Source organism: Elephas maximus, chromosome 3 (genome assembly GCF_024166365.1).
Source record: "Elephas maximus indicus isolate mEleMax1 chromosome 3, mEleMax1 primary haplotype, whole genome shotgun sequence".
Classification (NCBI taxonomy): domain Eukaryota; kingdom Metazoa; phylum Chordata; class Mammalia; order Proboscidea; family Elephantidae; genus Elephas; species Elephas maximus.
Genome location: NC_064821.1, coordinates 39617922 through 39636430, shown reverse-complemented (window position 1 = coordinate 39636430; position 18509 = coordinate 39617922). Strand labels below are relative to the sequence as shown.

At 61.7% G+C, this 18509-nt stretch overlaps 1 protein-coding gene across 2 annotated transcripts in view; it reads right to left on the bottom strand.

Moving 5' to 3' along the window:
* Window positions 1-264: 264 nt before the first annotated feature.
* Window positions 265-18509, bottom strand: part of AGRN (agrin) — a 35846-nt gene continuing 17601 nt past the window's right edge. The window contains exons 4-36 of one of the 2 annotated variants that reach the window (XM_049877568.1): window positions 14574-14789; window positions 14009-14233; window positions 13702-13926; window positions 13364-13570; window positions 12116-12334; window positions 11844-12038; window positions 11566-11766; window positions 11330-11478; window positions 11151-11256; window positions 10431-10547; window positions 10188-10352; window positions 9882-10025; window positions 9651-9775; window positions 9461-9566; window positions 9012-9200; window positions 8796-8933; window positions 8270-8397; window positions 8001-8115; window positions 7796-7915; window positions 7358-7702; window positions 6997-7189; window positions 6646-6861; window positions 5937-6163; window positions 5728-5862; window positions 5379-5475; window positions 5118-5282; window positions 4927-5038; window positions 4397-4513; window positions 3952-4144; window positions 3783-3870; window positions 2258-2482; window positions 1866-1969; window positions 265-1663 (exon numbers count right to left, since the gene is read on the bottom strand). In XM_049877568.1, coding sequence (XP_049733525.1) covers window positions 1506-1663; window positions 1866-1969; window positions 2258-2482; window positions 3783-3870; window positions 3952-4144; window positions 4397-4513; window positions 4927-5038; window positions 5118-5282; window positions 5379-5475; window positions 5728-5862; window positions 5937-6163; window positions 6646-6861; window positions 6997-7189; window positions 7358-7702; window positions 7796-7915; window positions 8001-8115; window positions 8270-8397; window positions 8796-8933; window positions 9012-9200; window positions 9461-9566; window positions 9651-9775; window positions 9882-10025; window positions 10188-10352; window positions 10431-10547; window positions 11151-11256; window positions 11330-11478; window positions 11566-11766; window positions 11844-12038; window positions 12116-12334; window positions 13364-13570; window positions 13702-13926; window positions 14009-14233; window positions 14574-14789 — 5465 coding nt within the window. In that variant the 3' untranslated portion in view covers window positions 265-1505. Of the gene's footprint in view, window positions 1664-1865; window positions 1970-2257; window positions 2483-3782; window positions 3871-3951; window positions 4145-4396; window positions 4514-4926; window positions 5039-5117; window positions 5283-5378; window positions 5476-5727; window positions 5863-5936; window positions 6164-6645; window positions 6862-6996; window positions 7190-7357; window positions 7703-7795; window positions 7916-8000; window positions 8116-8269; window positions 8398-8795; window positions 8934-9011; window positions 9342-9460; window positions 9567-9650; window positions 9776-9881; window positions 10026-10187; window positions 10353-10430; window positions 10548-11150; window positions 11257-11329; window positions 11479-11565; window positions 11767-11843; window positions 12039-12115; window positions 12335-13363; window positions 13571-13701; window positions 13927-14008; window positions 14234-14573; window positions 14790-18509 lie in introns of both variants that reach the window. The other variant, XM_049877567.1, reaches the window with a different exon arrangement.

Below are 18509 nucleotides of genomic sequence, written 5' to 3'. Positions count from 1 at the left end.
TACGGGGCGGGGCGGGGGGCAGCCTGCAGGGTCTGCCACAGCCTGGCCACCTCCAAGGATCCCACCTGGAGTGTCCAGCCCGTGGTCCCTGTACCCCCAGCCAAGCGGTGTTCTAGCTGGTGTGTGTCAGCTCACCCACATGGGGTCTCCTCAGCCAAAAGGGGCCTCCCACCCGCCCACAGTGGAGGCCAACCCCCTCCACCCAGAGCCCCCACCATAAGGGTGAGCCAGGTGGGCACTGGCAGGGGCTGGGGAGGAGTTCAGTGAAGACAGACACAAGCACCCCTTTTGAAGTGCTGAGATTTTATTTCACGGTGACCGACAGACAGCACTGGGTTAGTAACGGTACACCGGGCAGCTCCCTGCTTCTCTGGGCCCTGGGCCTGAGGCAGCCCAGCCTCAGGGAGGATGTTTGCGCCACTGGCTCCACCAGGAGGACGGACAGGGGTAGGATGACAGGATGGACACAACAGTGCAGTTTAAGGCAGTTCTGGCTCTGCAGCTGCCTGTGCCTCCCCAGCGCCACCATGGCCTGGGCCCCTGCACGTTCCTGGTCAAGGACACCACCCCTAACACCACATTGTCCACAGCTGCCCTCAACCAGGACACGAAGGCCAAGCGCCTCATTCCTCCAAATGTTAAATAACGTCATACGTGAAGCACTCTGTGATCGGTGGCCAAGCCCAGACCCCCAGTCCCTCAGAAGGGGGAACGCCATTGGCCCAGGCAGGCATGCAACAGAGGTCAACAACTTCACACCCATGGCAGCCACACTCTCTCCTGGGGGCCTCAGTGGCCTGTTGGGGGGGGTGGGCATAGCCATGTCCATTGGGGCTGGGTGAAGGGGTGGAACCTGCAAGTAAGGGCACCCAGAATGGTCTGGCCCTGGCTTTTTCCTTCCCAGTACCCTGGGACTGATAGACACAGCTTCTGGGGGGCACGGTGTGTAGCCCCAACGGTAACAATGTTTTTAAGTCACAGTATTGGCACAGGAGGCCCAGGGTGGCCTACCACAATGTACCCCTGGGTGGGGGAGCAACTCAGAGGGGGACCCCAGAAAGGTCCTATGGGACTGGGGGGAAGGGCCCCCCTTGAGTCCCAGCACATTCCTGGCAAGACCTGAGGCCCTCTGCCAGAGGGTGTGACATGTGCAAGGGCCTGCCAGTGGGCCTGAGGACAAGGGGGCCAGCACAGGAGACACATGAAATGCACAGAAGGACAGTTAGTGTGACCACCAGGGACGGAGGCAGGATGCAGGGGCCAAGGCAGAGGGGTGTGTCCGTGGCATCAGGCTGAGCCCCGCTCCTGCCGCTGTTGTCCTTCAAGTCCTGGCTCCAGGTTTTGTCTGCAGCAAGGCTGCCTGGAGGAAGGGAGGCCGGGCCAGCAGTCCTTCCAGCCAGCACACAGGTGAGAAAATCATATCAAAAGGCAACGAGTTTACAAAAATAGAAAATAATTACAGCAGGTGGGAAGTGGTGGCAGTGGGGGCTCCTGGCCCAGCTGGCTCAGGGGGCAGGGCACGGCCGCAGCTGGGGCTTGGTGACGGCATCCTCCAGCAGGTGCAGCGGGCGCCGGCCCACCACCACATCCCGCAGGCAGCCCACGAAGCCGGTGCTGTAGGCCTTAGGCAGCCCCTGGCCTGCGGGCAGCTTCTCCAGGCCCCCTGTAGGCCAGACAGAGGAATGATCACCCGCCAAAACTCAAGGGTCTGCCAGCTGGGGCAGGAAAGAGCTGAGCCCCCCGCCACTCTGCTGTCCTGAGCTGGGCTAAGTCAGCTCTGCCCACAGCAACTGCCCCAGCAGCTGTGGTCTGCCCCTGTGAAACCCTGGGACCCTTGGCTGGCTCCTGACCATCCCAACACTCACCAAGCCACAGGGTTCCGTCTGTGTCGAGCTGCGAGGCGCCCAGTGGGGAGGAGCCGGTTACGGGGGCCTCATTGCCCACCTGAAGGGAGCCTTCCCTCTGTGCCCTGGGGTGGGGGGGAGACCATCAGGTGGCCCAGGGGCCCCTCTGCCACCTTCAGATCCTAACCTGACACCTTGCAGGTGATACTCCCTGAGGGGCTGCACTGATCCCCAGGAGAGAGCCTGGTGGCGAGGGGATGCAAATGGGCCCCAAGGAGCATCCCCAACCAGCACATGGCAGGGCAGGGACTCTCTTTCCAGGAAGGAAACCCTCAGCCCACACTGCTGCTGCTGCTGCTGCTGTGTCTTCACGTCCCTCCCTCCTCCCACAGGCCAGCGCACTCCCTGCCCACCTGTGTGCCTTGACCCGCAGCCATCGGTTGGTGTTGACAGGCACAGTGGAGCGAAGCACCACAGGCTGGGAGCCCAGGTCATAGGTCATCTGCAGGTGCCCGTCCACAATGGCCAGCGCCATGTAGTCTGCTCGCTCCGTGGCCGTGCCACTCCACAGCACCAGCCCCTGCGTGGCCTCCGTGCGCAGGCTCAACTCAAAGTGGTTGCTCTGCAGCGCCTTCTCACTGGGGAAGAAGGGGACAGAGTCTCAGGAAGGGACAGAGACCACCACCCCCAGGCCCCGGGGCCATGACTGCCAAGGCCACCAGGCTGGGGAGGGTGACTCAGGGATGTGTGGATGGGCAGATGGACCGACATGGATAATGAGGCAGGGAGATGGACAAGGATAGATGGGCAGACACAGAAGCAAGGGCAAGGGGAGATCAGGTGGCCGTCAGAGGGGCAGCGCGGCAGTGAGCATGATGGTTGGGCAGAGATGAGAGGACAATGGTGGGCAGCAGGAGGCAGCAGCCCGGTCCCTTGGGCACTGCCACGTGCTCACCTGTGAGAGGCCCCGGGATCCAGAGCTTCGGGGCTTAGAAGTGGGAAGAGAGGGAGGCAGGTGAGCAGGGGACAGACAGGCCAAAGCGCAGGGGAGGGGCCTAGCCACCATCCCACCCCACACCCCACTGTGAACACTGGATGGTGGGAGGAACAAGCATCCACAGGAGACATGCAGGACCCTGGGCACTGGCTCCATCCCTCAAAGAACCCGACAGTGACGCATGAGACACATGCAACACATGGCAGGTGGCCAGGGCCCACGCCCAGTGCAGAGGTTAAGAGATGAGGTATGGGGTGCCATGGAATGGAGCTGAGGGGACACCACCCCTAGAGAGGCCCAGAGATGCCTGCATACTCACACATGTGAGCAGAGTGCTCACAGATTTATACCCATGTGTGCACATACATTCACACAACAGCATCCATGTATACACATATTATACACACAGTGCACGCAAACACAAGTGTGAACACACACACGTGCACACTTGTACTGGTGCCTCCATGATGACTGGAGTGGCTGCAGGGGTGGATGAGGTGCCTTGGCCCTCAGAAAGGGGTCCTGAGTCCCGGTGGGCTTCCGGAGACCAGGCAGCACAAGTCCTGGAAAGGGGTGACTGCCTGCTTCCGAGGTGGGAAACAGAGCCTTTCCGAAGCACAAACACTGGCCCCGGCCCCATCTTCCTCCATCTGGGATGGGGGGACTCAGAACAGAGATGCCAGGTGAGCAAGGGAGCAGAGGCAAATGGATGAAAGTTGAGTATGGAAGTGCAGGTGAGCTGGGGGACTACTTACGCTGGGATCTCATTGGTCAGTTCGCTTGGAAATAAAGAGACAGAGACAGTGAGAGGGAAGCAGAATGACGGCAGTGGGTGAGGGTGGGTGCCAGGCTTTCCCTCCTGGCCACGGGGCCATGGTGCCTAACGGTGAGAGCCTACGCAGCAAATAGGACCAGACAGACCACAAGGGGTGGGGTGTTACCTCTCGGTCACAGCGTTGAGGTACTCAATGTAGGTCCGCCCATCGAAGGCCACTGTGTCCAGGTCCCCTGCTGACTTCTCGATCAGCCCTGAGACACAGTGGGTGAGGGGAGGCCTCGACAGGGATTCCTGTCCCGGGACCCCACATCCCTCTGCCCCCGTATGCTCACCTTTCTCACAATTTGGCCCTGAAAAGCCCGCAGGACACAGGCATTCGTAAGTAGCCTCCCGTGGGAGGCAGGAGGCCCCGTTGAGGCAGGGGTGGCCTGAGGGCCGGGTGCAGGGGTGGTCCATGAAGGACGAGACATCCACCACCCGTAGCACGTTCTCCTCAGTCAGCAGCTGGTGGCCTTTCAGGGAGACCTGTGGGGATGGGGGAGCCTCTGTGCTGCCACCTAACATGCATGTAGCCCCACCTCAGGAGAGCATCCCAGGAGGACAAAATCCCTGGACAGGCCCCTCCTTGGAACCCCTGCCCTCCCCACCCAGGAGACGCCCCCCATAGCCCACCCAGGAGACGCCCCCCATAGGCTCCACCCTACCCTGGAGAGCCCCCCTGCTGGGATAGGCTTCCCCCCTGCAAAGTACTCCCCACAGGCCCTGCCCCCCAGGTACCATCTGGATGGCGCCGTCAAAGCCTGTGGACACAGCAGCGGCCCGGGCCAGCTTGCTGAAGTCAGGGGCACCCCCAATGTAGAGTGGCTCCTTCAGGTTGAGGACCGTGTGCGGCACCTAGGGGAGGCACTGGGTGAGGGGCCTGTGGGGCCCACCCATCGGGCAAGGACAGGGACGCTGGGCCAGGTGAGCCTGCCCAGGGCACCGCCTTCCTGCCACGCGCCCAGCCCGCCTGTCTGGGAGGCAAGTTAGTCATAGGAACAGCCGCCGCCGGGCTCCTTAGTGGGGTGGGGGCTACTCTAGGGAGGAGGAGGCAGCAGACGGTACCTTGCGGGATTTCTGAGATCCGAAGAGCGGGGTGGGGGTTGCAGAGCAAGAGCCAGAGAGCAGGGAGCAGAGAGAGAGACGGACGGACAGACAGACCAGGCAGGGCACAGACAGGGAGAGAGAAAACAGTTCAGTGAGAGCCGGCAGGGCGGGGCTGCGCACGCCCGACAGGAGGGGCCAGAAGTGGAGGTGCGGGGACTCACCGGGGACTCCCCCAGCACTCGGGGCCCATCACCAACACGCAGGGCACCCTTGCGGCCACTGCGCTCCAGCAAGACCCGGGTCCAGGTGCTCAGGGCCACTGGCTCCTTGCTCCTAGTGGGGAGAGAGTATCGTGAGCAGGTCCTGCCCCTGCCTGCCTGCCACCCACCCCAGTGTCCCTGCAGCTGCTCACCTGATGACCGCTGCCCCCTTGCCCAGGTCATATCGGAACTCCAGGTGGCGGCCGTGTAGTGCCAGAGACACAAAGTCCCCCCGGCCGTCCGTCTTCTGCCCATTGTAGAGGATCAGGCCGTTGGGGCCACGGGCCAGGAAGACTACCTCCAGCGTCATCTTCTCCCTGGGGTCACGCAGGGTCACACAGACTCCTCTTGCCATTCCCTCCATGGCTGAACCCATTGGCTGCTTCCCCTCCCCCGCTCCCTGGCCCACTGACCCCAGGTCGCGCTCAAAGGTGTGGAGGCCTTTCAGCTCCAGGTAGGAGAAGCCGTTGAAGTCAGCCAGAAAGGGCCAGGAATCATCCCGCTCTGAGGCTGTGGAGGGCAGGAGACAGGGTCACACAGTACCAGGGCCCCGACTCCTGTTGCCTGCCCCCACAATCCCCTACCCACCTTGCGATCTTGTGCCAACCTATCTCAAAAACCTAATTCTAGCCCAGATTAGAACTTGGAACTCCAACCCTGACTCAAATCTGAACCCAAACCTGAAGTCTACCTCTAACTCAAATGCGAACCCTCGAGCCTAACTTCTGACCTTTGATTCCCACTCACCCCTGTGGCCCTCACCTGTCTGGCAGAGGGCGCCCTCACGTCCCGGGGGGCACTCGCACTTGGCCCCATCCCCAGGCAGGATGCGGCAGGGGGCCGCCCCGTGGCAGGGGTTGGGCAAACAGGGGCTCTTTTCATCGGCGCAAGTTGGGCCTGGAAGAGATGGAACGGGTTTCATAAGGCTTGAGCCCCCGCCTCAGACTCCCAGCACCCCACACCATCCTCACCGAAGCGTTTGGGTGGGCACTGGCAGAGAAACATGTCAGTATCCAGGGCCTGGCATGGGGCGTCGCCATGACAGGGGTTGGGCAGGCAGGGGTCATCCCCACACTCGCCCACACCAACACTGCGGGCTGCAGGCCCCTGACTACTCAGCTCCAGCTGCTGGTTGTTGATGTCCAGTAGGCGGATGCAACCCTGAAGGCCAGTGCTGACTGAGGTCCGCTCTAACACCCTACAGTCAGGGAAGAGGTCAGAGGTCAGAGGCTAGAATTCAGAGGTGTCCTTTCCTATAGCCAGCTTCAACCCACACATCCCACAATAAGCCGGGATCAGGCGTCAGGGTCAAGGCTGCCTCCATTCCATACCCCCACTCCTCCTTGGTGCTCACAAGGTGGCCGATCCCACAAACAGGACAGAATCAGGAGGTGGGGTTGAGGGTCAAGGGTCAGGACTGATGGTCAGGGCCAGGCCAGCCCCTCCTCAGTGGTCACCCAGCAACCTGGTCCTCAGGGAAGCCACCCACAGATAGGACAGGATCAGGATCAATGGCCAGGGATCAAGGTCAAGGTCAGGGTCACAGCATCCTCCACACCCAATCCCCCACCCCTTTGCTATCCAAAGGGTAGCCTGGGCCTCTTGGATACTGCCCACAAGCCCATTAGAAAGGGTCAGGGGTCAGGGGTGAGGGTTCAGGGCCACCCCCCTGGTGCTCACACAGTGGCCTGGTCCTCGGGGACGCCACCCACAAAGAGGTCTGTGTCCAGGTTGAGGCCATCAGTGCCACTAGGGCTTTCACCAAGTACAGGGGTCTCGCCATCCACTGACAGTGTCCCTTGACGCCAGTGCCGTGACAACTCCAGGCGGTGCCAGGGGCCTGGCTCAATGGGCACCAAGCTGGTCAGTATGGCAGGTCCAGAGCCAGTGTCAAACCTGGGGGAACATGGGATGGTGCTCTGGATGGCCACCTGGTCCCCCCAACCTCCCTCCTCCTCACCCCACCCCAGCCCCCCCGGCCCAGGGTGCTTCTGTTCAACCATGGCCCCTTCCCAGCCCTGTCCCGCCCACCTGAGCTGCACGCGGCCCCCCAGCAGAGTCAGTGCCAGGAAATCCTTGCCACGGGCATTGCCATTATAGAGCAGCAGCCCCTGTGGCTCCAGAGTCCGGAACTCAAGTGCCAGGCGCAGTGTGTGGTAGGCACGCAGTGTGGGGAAGGCCAGGAAGGAGTGGCCCCTGAAGGCTGGCACTACAGGCCGCAGCACTGTGGGGCAGTGGGGAGAGTCAGGCCAGGGAAGGACAGAGAAACCCAACCTGCACATCCCCGACTCTGCCCCTCCCGGTCCCCAGCCCTGCAACCACCCTCCACTCAGCTTGTCCCCCCATGCTTAGCCCTGACCCACTCCCCTATGTTCCCAATTCACTCTCCTACCCGTCTCACAGACAGTGCCACCCCTGCCTGCGGGGCAGCTGCAGCTGAAAGCCTGGCCGGCATCCTGGTCCTGGCAGGTCCCGCCGTGAAGGCAGGGCTGTGAGTCACAGGGCTGTGGGGGCCATGGGGTGCCTGGGAGCAGGGGTCGGCGTCCGGGCACGCGGCTTGGAGCAGCAGTGGAGGCCCGGCGGGTGGTAGGGGGTGCTGTGGTTCTGCTGAGGGGCCGGCTGGTGTGAGTAGGGTAGAGGGTTCGGGGGGTCACAGAGGCAGAGGGCGGGTGGGCAGCAGTAGTGGCTCCGGCCATGGCAGTGGTGGCTCCCGGGGTGAAGAATGCAGGAAACCAGTCTGAGGAGGAAAGGTGGTTTACAAGGGCATGGGTAGGGTGGATGCAGAGCTGGGAGACATGGGTAGAAAGGGGGTGGGCCTGGCAGCACTCACCGAAGTCCATGAAACGCATATGTTCCTGCAGCGGCCGTTTCACCACCAAGGACCTGCGGCGGGATGCCTGGATCTGCCTGAGCAAGGCCCGTCCCACGTCAGCTGCCCTGAAGGTTGTGGCTGGGGAAGAGGAGCGCTAAGCACAGCAGAGTGGGTGCAGAGCCCCACTACCTCCAGGGAGGGACCTGGGGACACAGGCGCTCACTGGGGTCAAAGTGGGCTTCCACGATGGCACGGACTAAGATGCCAGGCCCCAGGTCCTGCAGGCGCACGCTCCGGAAGTCTTTCTTGACATCCGAGTTCCGGAACAGGTCATCCAACTGTGGGCAGGGAGGGGGTGCAGGGCTCTTGGGGGTGCCCAAGCCTGGCTGAGATCTGTCCCCAGGCTGTCCTGCTGCATCTCCCACCCCCCAACACTTTTCTGGGACCGTCCTCTGTCCTGGGACTTGCACCCCACCCCATGCCCGTCCTCACCGCACTCTCAATGCTCCGCGCCATCTCCCCAAACAGCTCTGACTTGGGGTCGGCCATCTCAGGTGTATAGAAGAGTTCCTGTCCCTCAACCTCCTCAAGCTCCAGCACACCCTGGAACGCCTTGGTGGCTGCAGAGGAGAGGGCAGTGAGGCCCTGCCCAGCACCTGCCTGGCCTCCTGGCCGGCTTTGGGCATGGTGGACTGCAAGCCACGCTGAGGCAGGGGCAAGTGGAGGTTAGTCAGATGGTGATGAGGTTAGTGGGGACCCCTAGTGGGGGGCTGGCGTCAGTTACCACACAGACTCCTCGGGGCAACAGCCCAGGCTGGCTGACGACGAGAGAGACATTGTTAGCCACAGGTCTTAGGCGAACACACGTGTGGAGGCTGAGACCATGCACACATGTGTGCAGAGGCCGACACCACACACGTGCAAAAGCCAGAAGACCATCAGCAGACGTGGACTGGCCACGCCCAGGCCACTCTCTGGGGTCTTGCCCATCTCCCCAGCCCCAGGGCCATCTACTTACCTGGGCAGTTGGAGCCCTCCGCGTCCAGCGAGGCCGTTGTCCCATCTGAGCAGCAGCCCAGAGGCGAGTTATAGCAGGAAGCCCTCTCGATGGGTGGTCCTGGAGTCACAGCATCACCACCTTCGGGAAGCTCAAGTCCTGGGGCAACACAGTGTCAGCCACGCCCCGGGGATGCCCTGGGGGTCCTGCCCACCCGTGCCCTGCGCCTGCACGCACCCCCAGAGCCGGCTCCACTGGCCTCCAGGTCCCCACTCAGGTCCTCGTCACCACTCCCGCCATCGGCGCTGCCTGATTCACCAAAGGCTGACGTGGCCAGGCTGGCCACCATGGAGAAGGCCGTGGGGGGCACTGTCAGTGCTGGCCGTCCTGTGGTCCTGGGCATGCTGGCTGTGGTCCACGGTCGCACTGAGGGTTGAGGGGTGGGCCGGCCATGGCGGGTACTACTAGGACCCAGGGGAAGGGCACTGGGGGGGACCGGCAGTGCCCCGTGTATGACAGGCTTGGCGGTGGCTGCAGGTGTCGGGCGGGTGCTGGGAGTGATGGAGTCTGCAAGGAGCAAAATTGGGGTGGGGGCAGATGAGGAGCAGGTGGGGGGAGGGGACAGGAGGTCAGGGCAGGGTCAAGCCTTCCCGGCTGGTATCGGGGCGGTGGATGCAGGGCCTCACCCTGGCAGGGCCCGAGGCTTTGGACGGAGATGTCCAGGCCCTGACGGCAGGCGATGGTCCTCAGCTGACACTCGTCACCATAGGTGATGCCGTCCGACCCACAGACCTGAGGCGGCACAGGGCAAGGAGGCTCAGGTGGGCCATACCTATCCTCCATCCACTGCCGTCACCCATGTCTCCCCACCATCACCTTGGTCGCATTGGCCTCTGAACATGTGGGCGTTGGGCACACACAGTGAGCAGAGCCAGCTTCCTCCACGCAGGAGGCTCCAAACTCACAGCGCATCTCCGCACAGGTCACAGGTGCCACAGAGTCTGGGGGCACAGATACATGAGCCCACGCCAGCTGAGGCAGCCCGGCCCCCATGCCAGGACCCGCCCCATCACAGGGCGCCCAGCTGCTGCCTGGCCTTGCCCTTACCTGCTTCACAGCCAGTGGGACCCAGGGCCCGGCCATCTGGACACTGCCCGCACTTGGGGCCTGCCACGCCAGGCTTACAGGAGCACAGCCCGCTCATCTGCTCACAGTCATCCCGTACAGCGCCCCGGGGGTCACAGCTGCAGGCTGGGGTGAGGGGGAGAAGCCACCAGACGTCCAAGCCTCAATGGGTTCCCATCTGCCGGCGGGGGCCCGCCCAGCCCCTGCCAGGTGTGGGACAGAGACCTCTAGCCCAGGACACAGATGTGGGTGGACAAATGAAGTACACAGCTGGCCCTGGTCACTCACGGGTGCAGCCACTCCGGCCATCAGTGACGATGCCACGGAAGTTCCAAAAGCCAGGCTCACAGCGGTCGCACTTGATACCCCCCACGCCCGGGCGGCAGGAGCACTGGCCCGAGGCTGGGTCACAGGAGCCACCATAGGCGCCGTGAGGGTTGCACTGGCACACACCTGCAAGGCCAGGTAAGGACATGGCCACATGCCCATGCATTCCCCCAGGACCGAGGTTCGGCCAGGCCGGGTACTCACTGGGACAGCCAGCCAGGCCTACACCCTGGGCAGCCGTGACATTGTCCTGGCAGCAGCCGTAGGGGGTCTGGGTGCAGTGTGGGGGAGCCATGGGTGGCAGTGGGGCAGCGGTAGGGCCTACAGAAGGAGCACAGGGTTCAAACTGGGGCCTGGGCCCCTACTTCAACTTTTTCCCAACCTCCTGATGCCAACTCCCAACCAAACCTGGGCACCTTGGGGCTAGGGTGACAGAGGAAGATCCCACATCACACAGGAAGACATGTCTGCACACACAGGACCACGTGCAGACAGAACATACAAGGCCACATACATAAAGAACACACAGAACACATATGACCATGTCTGCACACACCAAACCATATGCACAGAGAACACACATGACTATGTGTACACAGAACACATAGGACTATGAACACATACGACCACATGCGTACAGAACACACATGGCTATGTACACACAGGACACACAATAGCCTGTGCACTTTGAACACACAAAGATCACTGACACAGCCCTGTGCACACATGTATATCCACGGCTATTCACACTCGAATAAGTGTCTGTGCAAACGGTACACACACACACAAGAAAACACATGTGCGAACATTCACTCACACACACCTTGAAGCATGTACACACAGGGAACACAGGAGAGCTGTATACACACCCACGTGAGTGCCCGTGCAGAGACCCAGAACACACCCTGCATCACGTACACCCACCTCGGCAGGCTCCCTGAGCCACAACATACAGTTCTCGCTGTGACTCGCACTTGGCCTTCTTCAGCTCACACTCGGTGCCATAGGTGACCCCATCAGAGCCACAAACCTGGAGGGGGGAGCTTAGTGAGGCAGCTGCAGCCCTTTCTTGCGGCCACCCAAAGCCAGGGGAAAGGCCTCACCGGGTTCCGCAGAACGCTCTGGCAGCTGAAGTCACAGACGCATGGCCCATCCTCTGAGTCCTCATCCCAGATGCCGCCACGCTGCCGGCACAGCTCGGGCTCACACTCACCATCTTCCCCAGAGCCAGAGCCTCCTGAACCACACTCGGCTGTGGGCCGGGTGGGAACAACAGTCACTATGTGGTCCTTGCTGGGGTGCACAACCCTCCCTAGAAGCCCCCAGACCTGGGGCCTACCCAGCTCGCAGGGCCCTGCCCGAGCCTCCTCAATGTGTGTCTGCTGCCGGCAGGAGGCCTCACGGAGCTCGCATACGCTATGGTAGGTGACACCATCACTGCCGCACACAGGGCCAGGTGGGGGGCGCTCGCACCGTGGACACACGCACTGCCCCATCGAGCACACAGCCCCGAAGGCGCACACCATGTCCCCACAGGTTTCTGCGGGCAAGGAGCTGGGTCAGCAAGTTCAGAAGGCCTGGGAGGGGGGTCACCACCCGGCTGCCCCGCCCACTCACGGCAGTGTCCAGCTGCAGCCACATGAAGGCTGATCTGGTGGGTGCAGGCGGCCACGTGCAGCTCGCACTCGCTGGCATAGGTGCGTCCATCAGAGCCACACACAGGCTGGGCCAAGGCCACACACTCGGAGGGGCACACACAACGCCCCGTCTCCGCCTCGCACAAGGCCCCAAAGCGGCACTGCCCACAGCGGTCTGGGGAAGGGGCTCTATCACCACATGGCCAGGAGCCCCCCCGCCTACCCCTGCCAGGCCCCCCACCCACCACTGACCACAGGGCCCTCTTCTCGCCACATGGGTCTCTCGGCCGAGGGCGCAGGCTGTGGCTGCCAGCTCGCATGTGCTGCCATACGTGATGCCGTCACTGCCACACACAGGGTCGTAGATGCCCGGGCATGCCTGCGGGCACTCACACGCAGCCTCACCGTTCTTCACAGCACAAGTTGCCCCGAATGGGCACTGAACCCCGAGGCACGGTGATGGGGGTTGGCCTAGGGACAGATGTGGCACTTAGTGACCCCGGCCCCTCGCTAGGGGCAATAGCTCCCCCACACAGCAGACCCTCCCAGATAGGGTACGGCGGCGGACGAGCGCGGGCCAGGGAGAGGGATCAGATGCACAGGATACAGCAGAGAAAGGGACAGAAACACAACAGACAACAAGGGACAGGGACACAGACCTAAGCATTACCAGCCGCAGCCCTGGGCGTGAGATATGGGCAGCTGTCCCCAGACACAGGGAACTTTCTGACCACCCATCAGGGCCACAGGGAGTGGCTTAGCCAGGCCCACCCAGCCCCACCCCAGTCCCTGACACCCACTATGGGGGGGCTCTCCCTTGTGGGCCTGGGGAGTCCACACCCCGAGTCACACCCAGGGCCGCACGGGGAGAGGGGGTGTCTGTCAACTTGCTCTGGGGACTGCAAGGCCAGGCAGCAGCGAGCACCCCTCCCCCCTGCCGCGCCAGGGGCCGACCTCGGGCTGCGGACTCCGGGGTGCAGGCGCAGCACCTCCTCCTGCCAGTAGTTCGGCTGGAAGACATAAGAGGTGGAGCCGAGAGGGGAGGAAGGCCCATAGGAAAGAGACAAATGGATGCAGAGAAAGACAGGAAAGACAGACAGAGAAAGGGGTGGTGGGCAGAGACACCCCTGCCTGAGCCCACACAGGACATATTCCAAGCCCAACCCCAGACTCTGCTCCCTGAGAGGGCGAGGTCCTGTCATGTCCACTCCCACCCACCCCTCCACCCCAAGGCAACAGCACAAGGTACACAGACAGACTGACCCACCAGAGGACTCAAAGGCAGGAGTGGGCCTGTACAAGGACCCCTGCCTCCATCCCCTACTTACCACCCCAGGCATCCTGGGTGCCCCCTTCATGGCCTCTCCCTGCCCCAGCCCCCAGTAGCCCTCCCCACAACCAGGACCCAGGGAGAGCGTGACTCGGATGCAGATGGTGTGTGATGGGGGATGACAGAGACTGATGTGGACCCAGGTGGGTGCAGGCAGGGCAGGTGCTCACCACACGGGCCCCGGTGCCTCACAAGGATAGCACTCTGCTGCTGGCACTCAGCTTGGTGGAGCCAGCACTCGTTGTCATAGGTGTGCCCATCCTGGGCGCACACTGGCCTGTAGGCGCCATCACAAGTGACTCGGTCACAGGAACAGCGGGGGCGACCCCGGCGGGACAGGCACACAGCATGAAACTGGCAGGGCTCCAGGCACTGGTCTGCAGTCAAGGGGTGAGGACACCACTAAGTGGCCGAGTCTCAGGTGCAGGAAGTGGGAGGACCTAGGGACATGGGGCATGCGGAGGTGGGGAGAAGTGGGCCTGTGGTCCCCCATCGCAACTGTGCCCACCTCGTGGATGGCACTGGCCAGAGCGAACTTTCTGGAGAAGGATGCCATGGGCGGCCCCGGTGCGGCCCATCACGCAATCGTTCTCATAGGTGACACCGTCGTCACCGCACACAGGTGCCTGCCGTGGGGGGCAGCTCTCGGATCGCAGAAGCATCTCAGGCTGCCTTGTGCGAGGGTTCACACGGCACATGCGGCTCGGGTCATCAGGGGTGCCCTGGCAGGGATCTGTGGGCAGAAGGTGACGTCAGAGCACTGCTCCCACGACTGCACGTGCCAGGCACACACCAGGCACAGAAGTAGCGCTCACCGCAAGGGCCGTCAAACTTTTTAAAGAGGTTCTCCTGGTGGGCGCAGGCGTGGCGCAGGAGCTGGCACTCGCTGGGGTAGTCAGTGCCATCACTGCCACACACTGTGCCCTCGGAGGCCCCTGGGCAGGAGGTGGGGCACAGGCACACCGCCGTCTGCCCATCAGCGGAGCGGGTGCAGGTGCTGCCAAAGCTGCAGGTCACGTTGAGGCAGGGATCCCGGGACCCTGTAGATGGAGAGGGTTAGGGGTCCGGGCTGTCTGACCACAGACCCAGCTCACCAAGCCCGCCCTTTCACAGAACTCCACCCCACTCTGCAGGCCCCACCCCTCACTGCCCCTTGTCCCCCTCCTTACTAGCCCCACCCACTCATCCTGGCCCCCAGTCCCCCACTCACCAGGCCCTACCCCCATGCACCAGGCCCCACCCTGCCACTGGGCCCTGCCTCCCCGGCCTGGCCTCCTTGCCAGCCCCTCATTAGGCCCCACCTCCCACTCACCAGGCTCAAACCCCACTCACAAGTCCTGCCCCTGGCTCCACCTCTCACCAGAGCTCCCCCTCACTCACCACAGGGGCCACGGCTGAGCAGGCGGATGCGGCGCTGCTGGGTGCACTGTGCCCGCTGTAGCTCGCACTCGTTGCTATAGGTGGAGGCGTCAGAGCCGCACACGGGCGCCACCACGCTGGGACAGGCGCTCTTCTTGCACACGCAGGAGGCTGGGCCAGGGCCCTCCGCACTCAGCTCACACACGGCACCAAAGCCACACAGCATTCCCCGGCACGCTGGAGAAGGAATGAGAGAGGGTCAGAGCCCAACTCTGCCGGATGCCAGGGTCTACGCTCACAGTGCCATGTTTTCATGTCCACACACCTGCCGAAAACACACACATGCATGCCAAACACACGTCGTACATACCTCCACTCCCCTTCACATGTGCCTCACATTATCCACAGGTGTGTACACACTGCATAAACTACGGCACACACTCACACTGCACGTGCTTCTGCACACACCCCTGCATACATGCACCCGCTGCAGTGCTCCTGCACACACTCAGGACCTGGCTGGCCTCTCCGCAAGCCTCTCTTTCCTCCTGCATTCTTCCTTTCTCACCTTTGCTTCTTCTTCAGGTGCCTCCCCTCTGGAAGCACCTTCCCTGGCCCTGTCCCCAAGTGGGCCCTGCTTCTGCTGCCTCTTCCCTCCTCCCCTAAACTTCTGGGAAGAGCCATTCTTGTTCTCTCCCATCCCCTATCCCCCACCCCACCAGTCAGTGCCTCCCCCGCCCCAGTCCACACCCTCCATTAGCCTCTGAGGCTCGGCTCTCTGATGTGACGTCTCCCAGGGCACCAAACTGCCCATCCAGCCTTCCCAGGCCTCCCCACCCCAAGGTCCTGAACCCTGTCCCCTTGGACCCATACTGCCCCCATCCTGCCAACTCCCTGGTCCTGCTGCCTCCACCTGAGCACTCAGCACTCGAAACCCAATCCATCCACAGTGACCTTCGGGGGGCAGGAGTTGAGCACTGAGGCTTTGAGGGCCACTTTACTTTCTAAGTATTTTACTTAACATCATAGGATGCCAACAGCCGGCATGGACTGAGAGCTGACCATATGCTGGCACAGCCGGGCCCTGTCCATGGCTCTACACCAATCTAACTTGAGCCTCTCTTGACCCCCATCTGGTGGCAGAGGAAGGGGGCTCACTGAGGTTAAGGGACCAGCTGTAGGTCCCCAGGCTGGGGGGCAAAACCTACTGAGTGTAAGAGCTATCTCTGCAACCAGAAAGAATAGTGTAAGAAACAAAGAAAGTAGGCAGACATTTAAGCTCATAGGCCTGAGCACCAGGCCCTCTCAAGTACAGACTGAAGCCTTGGATGGGGCAGGGGCAGGCTGAGTCCTCCAGGACCCCCAGCCCGTATTGGCGCCTGCTGGACTACCACCTATGGGCGGGTGGGGTGGACCCATAAAGGACTACAGCTGGCTGGATCCAATAAATGTTCAATTAGGTTTAATTATCATTAATAAATCATGGAGAGAAGGGTGTGGCTCCCCATCCACCCATCACCTCCCAGACAGCTTGGGAAAAAAGGGCAAGAAGAGGCACCCCACCCCCATCTCCAGGGGAGGGAGGACTGCACAGGCCCAGGAGCTAGCTGTTTCCATGGCAACAGCCCTCCTGGAGGCGCTGGCTGGCTGTGTCTGTCAGAGCATCCCCACCCCCACCGGCACAGGCTGGGTGAACACAGGGTGGGGCTTGCATGGACCAGGGATCACTGGCAGGAGGAGGATTCTCACCCTCTGTCTCTGCCCCTCCCCTCCACATTCCTGTCCTCCTTCCCCTCCTGCCCAAGGCTGCCAGGTTGCCCCCAGCTCTGCATCATTTGTCATTACTGCCTCATTGTGCCTCGGTTTCCCCATCTGTAAACAATAGGACCTACCTATAGGGCTACTGTGAGGTGAAATGAGCCAGTATCTGCAAAGTGCCCACAGTGCCCAGAACCTTAGCATTAGGTGCAGTGTCAGCTATCAATAACCGCTAGGACAGTGACAAGAGCTGCTATCCTCATTACCACCCCTCTGTCCTGGCTCAGATCAAGCTCAAACTGTGTCCACCCTTGACCCTCTCCATGCCTTCCCACCTGCCCTCTCTTCTCTGGCTCCAATCTTCCTTCCCAGGCCCCCGGCACCTCCCAGACCCAGCCAACAGGCACTTGCTGATGATGTCCAGCTGGCCACTCCACTTGGCTTCACCTCCCTGCTGGTCACCGTACTCTCCAGTCACCACGCCCTCTGGTTACTGCACCACCAAGTCACCATGCTGCCCAGTCACCACACTGCCCGATCACCACATTCTCTTGGTCACCACACCTTCCGGTCACCACACCGCCTAGTCACTATTCCGCCCAGTCACCACATTCTCTTGGTCACCACAACCTCTCAGTCACTAAGCCTCCTGATAACCACATTCTCCTGGTCACCAAGGCCTCTGGTCACCATGCTGCCTGGTCACCACAACTTCCCAGTCACCATGCCCTCCTGGTCAACACACCACCTGGTGACCACACCTTCCCTGTCACTATGCTCCCCCATCACCGTGCCACCTGGTCACCACACGACCCAATCCTCCTTCCTGGCCCAGGCTCCCTGCCAACTGCTGTGCTCCCCAGTTGGGTTTCCCTGTCTCCAGCCCGTCTCTCCCTCTGGTCACCTTGACCATCCCTCGACCAAGGCTCCAGTGCTAGCTGCACAGAGACCCAGCCAGACATTTACTCCTGTACCCAAATCCATGGCCAAGGACACCTGCTCCTGATAATCAGTATGCTCCTTGCCCACACCCCCCATGACCCTGCTCACAGGTGGTTGCCCCAAGACAGCCCTGGCAACAAAGCCTACTATGATGGTGGCAGCCCACTTGGGATGAGCATACCTCCCTGGGCTGAGGCCGGGCATGGCTTGTCCAAGGCAGGAGCCATTCTAAAGAACAAGGGAGCCACAGACCAGGCATCCGAGCCAGGCATGAGAAGGAGGCGGCAGGAGGTGGGCAGCAGCAGAAGGTGCTAGGCTATCCGGGCCTGGAGCCCCTATGTGGATGATGGGGCTGGCGGTGGGAGCCCAGTGGTATCCTGGGGGTGGACTCCAAGGGACCTGCTGCTGGAGTGGACATGGCTGAGGGGAAAAGAGGGGCCCAAGGTGCCTGGGGGGACCAGGTCCCGGCTCCTCGCCCTCTCAGCTAGGGCATCAGATTCCTTGGCCGTGCAGGGGGTGCTGCCCTGGACTGAAGTATTCTACCCCTCCCCTGTCCCATATAGCATCTCTTCCTTCCCAAGATTTAGCCAGAAATCACCACCTCCAGGCAGCCTCCCCATTCCTAGGCTGGAGCTGTTCATGACTGCCCATTTACATGTCTGCCTCCCCTGTGGGCTAGAGATCACAGGAGCACATGTTTCCTGATGAAATATAAAAATGTGCATGCACGCACAGAGACCACACAGACAGGTACACACAGAAGACAGCACCCCCAACGCATGCGCACACTCAGATGCATGTGCATTCAAATATGCAAACATTCATACCTGCACACACCTGCATGCAAAAACACGCACACACGCATGCACACATAAACACATATGTACACATTCACACACATGCAAGTGCACAAACACATACTTTTCATGTGCCAGGCATTGTTCTACATGGCATATCTTAATTGGCTCATGTATCACCGTATACACACACACGTACATGCGCATATGCCCCTTCATGCCCATTTTGCAGAGGAGAAAGCTGAGGCAGAAGTGAGGTCACTTAACACGATCACATTGGTATAACTGGCAGAGCCACTCTGGCCCACACACCTACTCACTGCCCACACTGAGCACCTGTGAGCTGTGAGCTCACCTCTGGGCCCTGCCATGGCCTCCCCAAACCAGCCTCCTGCAGGTGCCCCGTCCTGGCCGCTCAGCCCTCACAGTTCCACTTCCCATGTGCCCATGTGCCAACGCC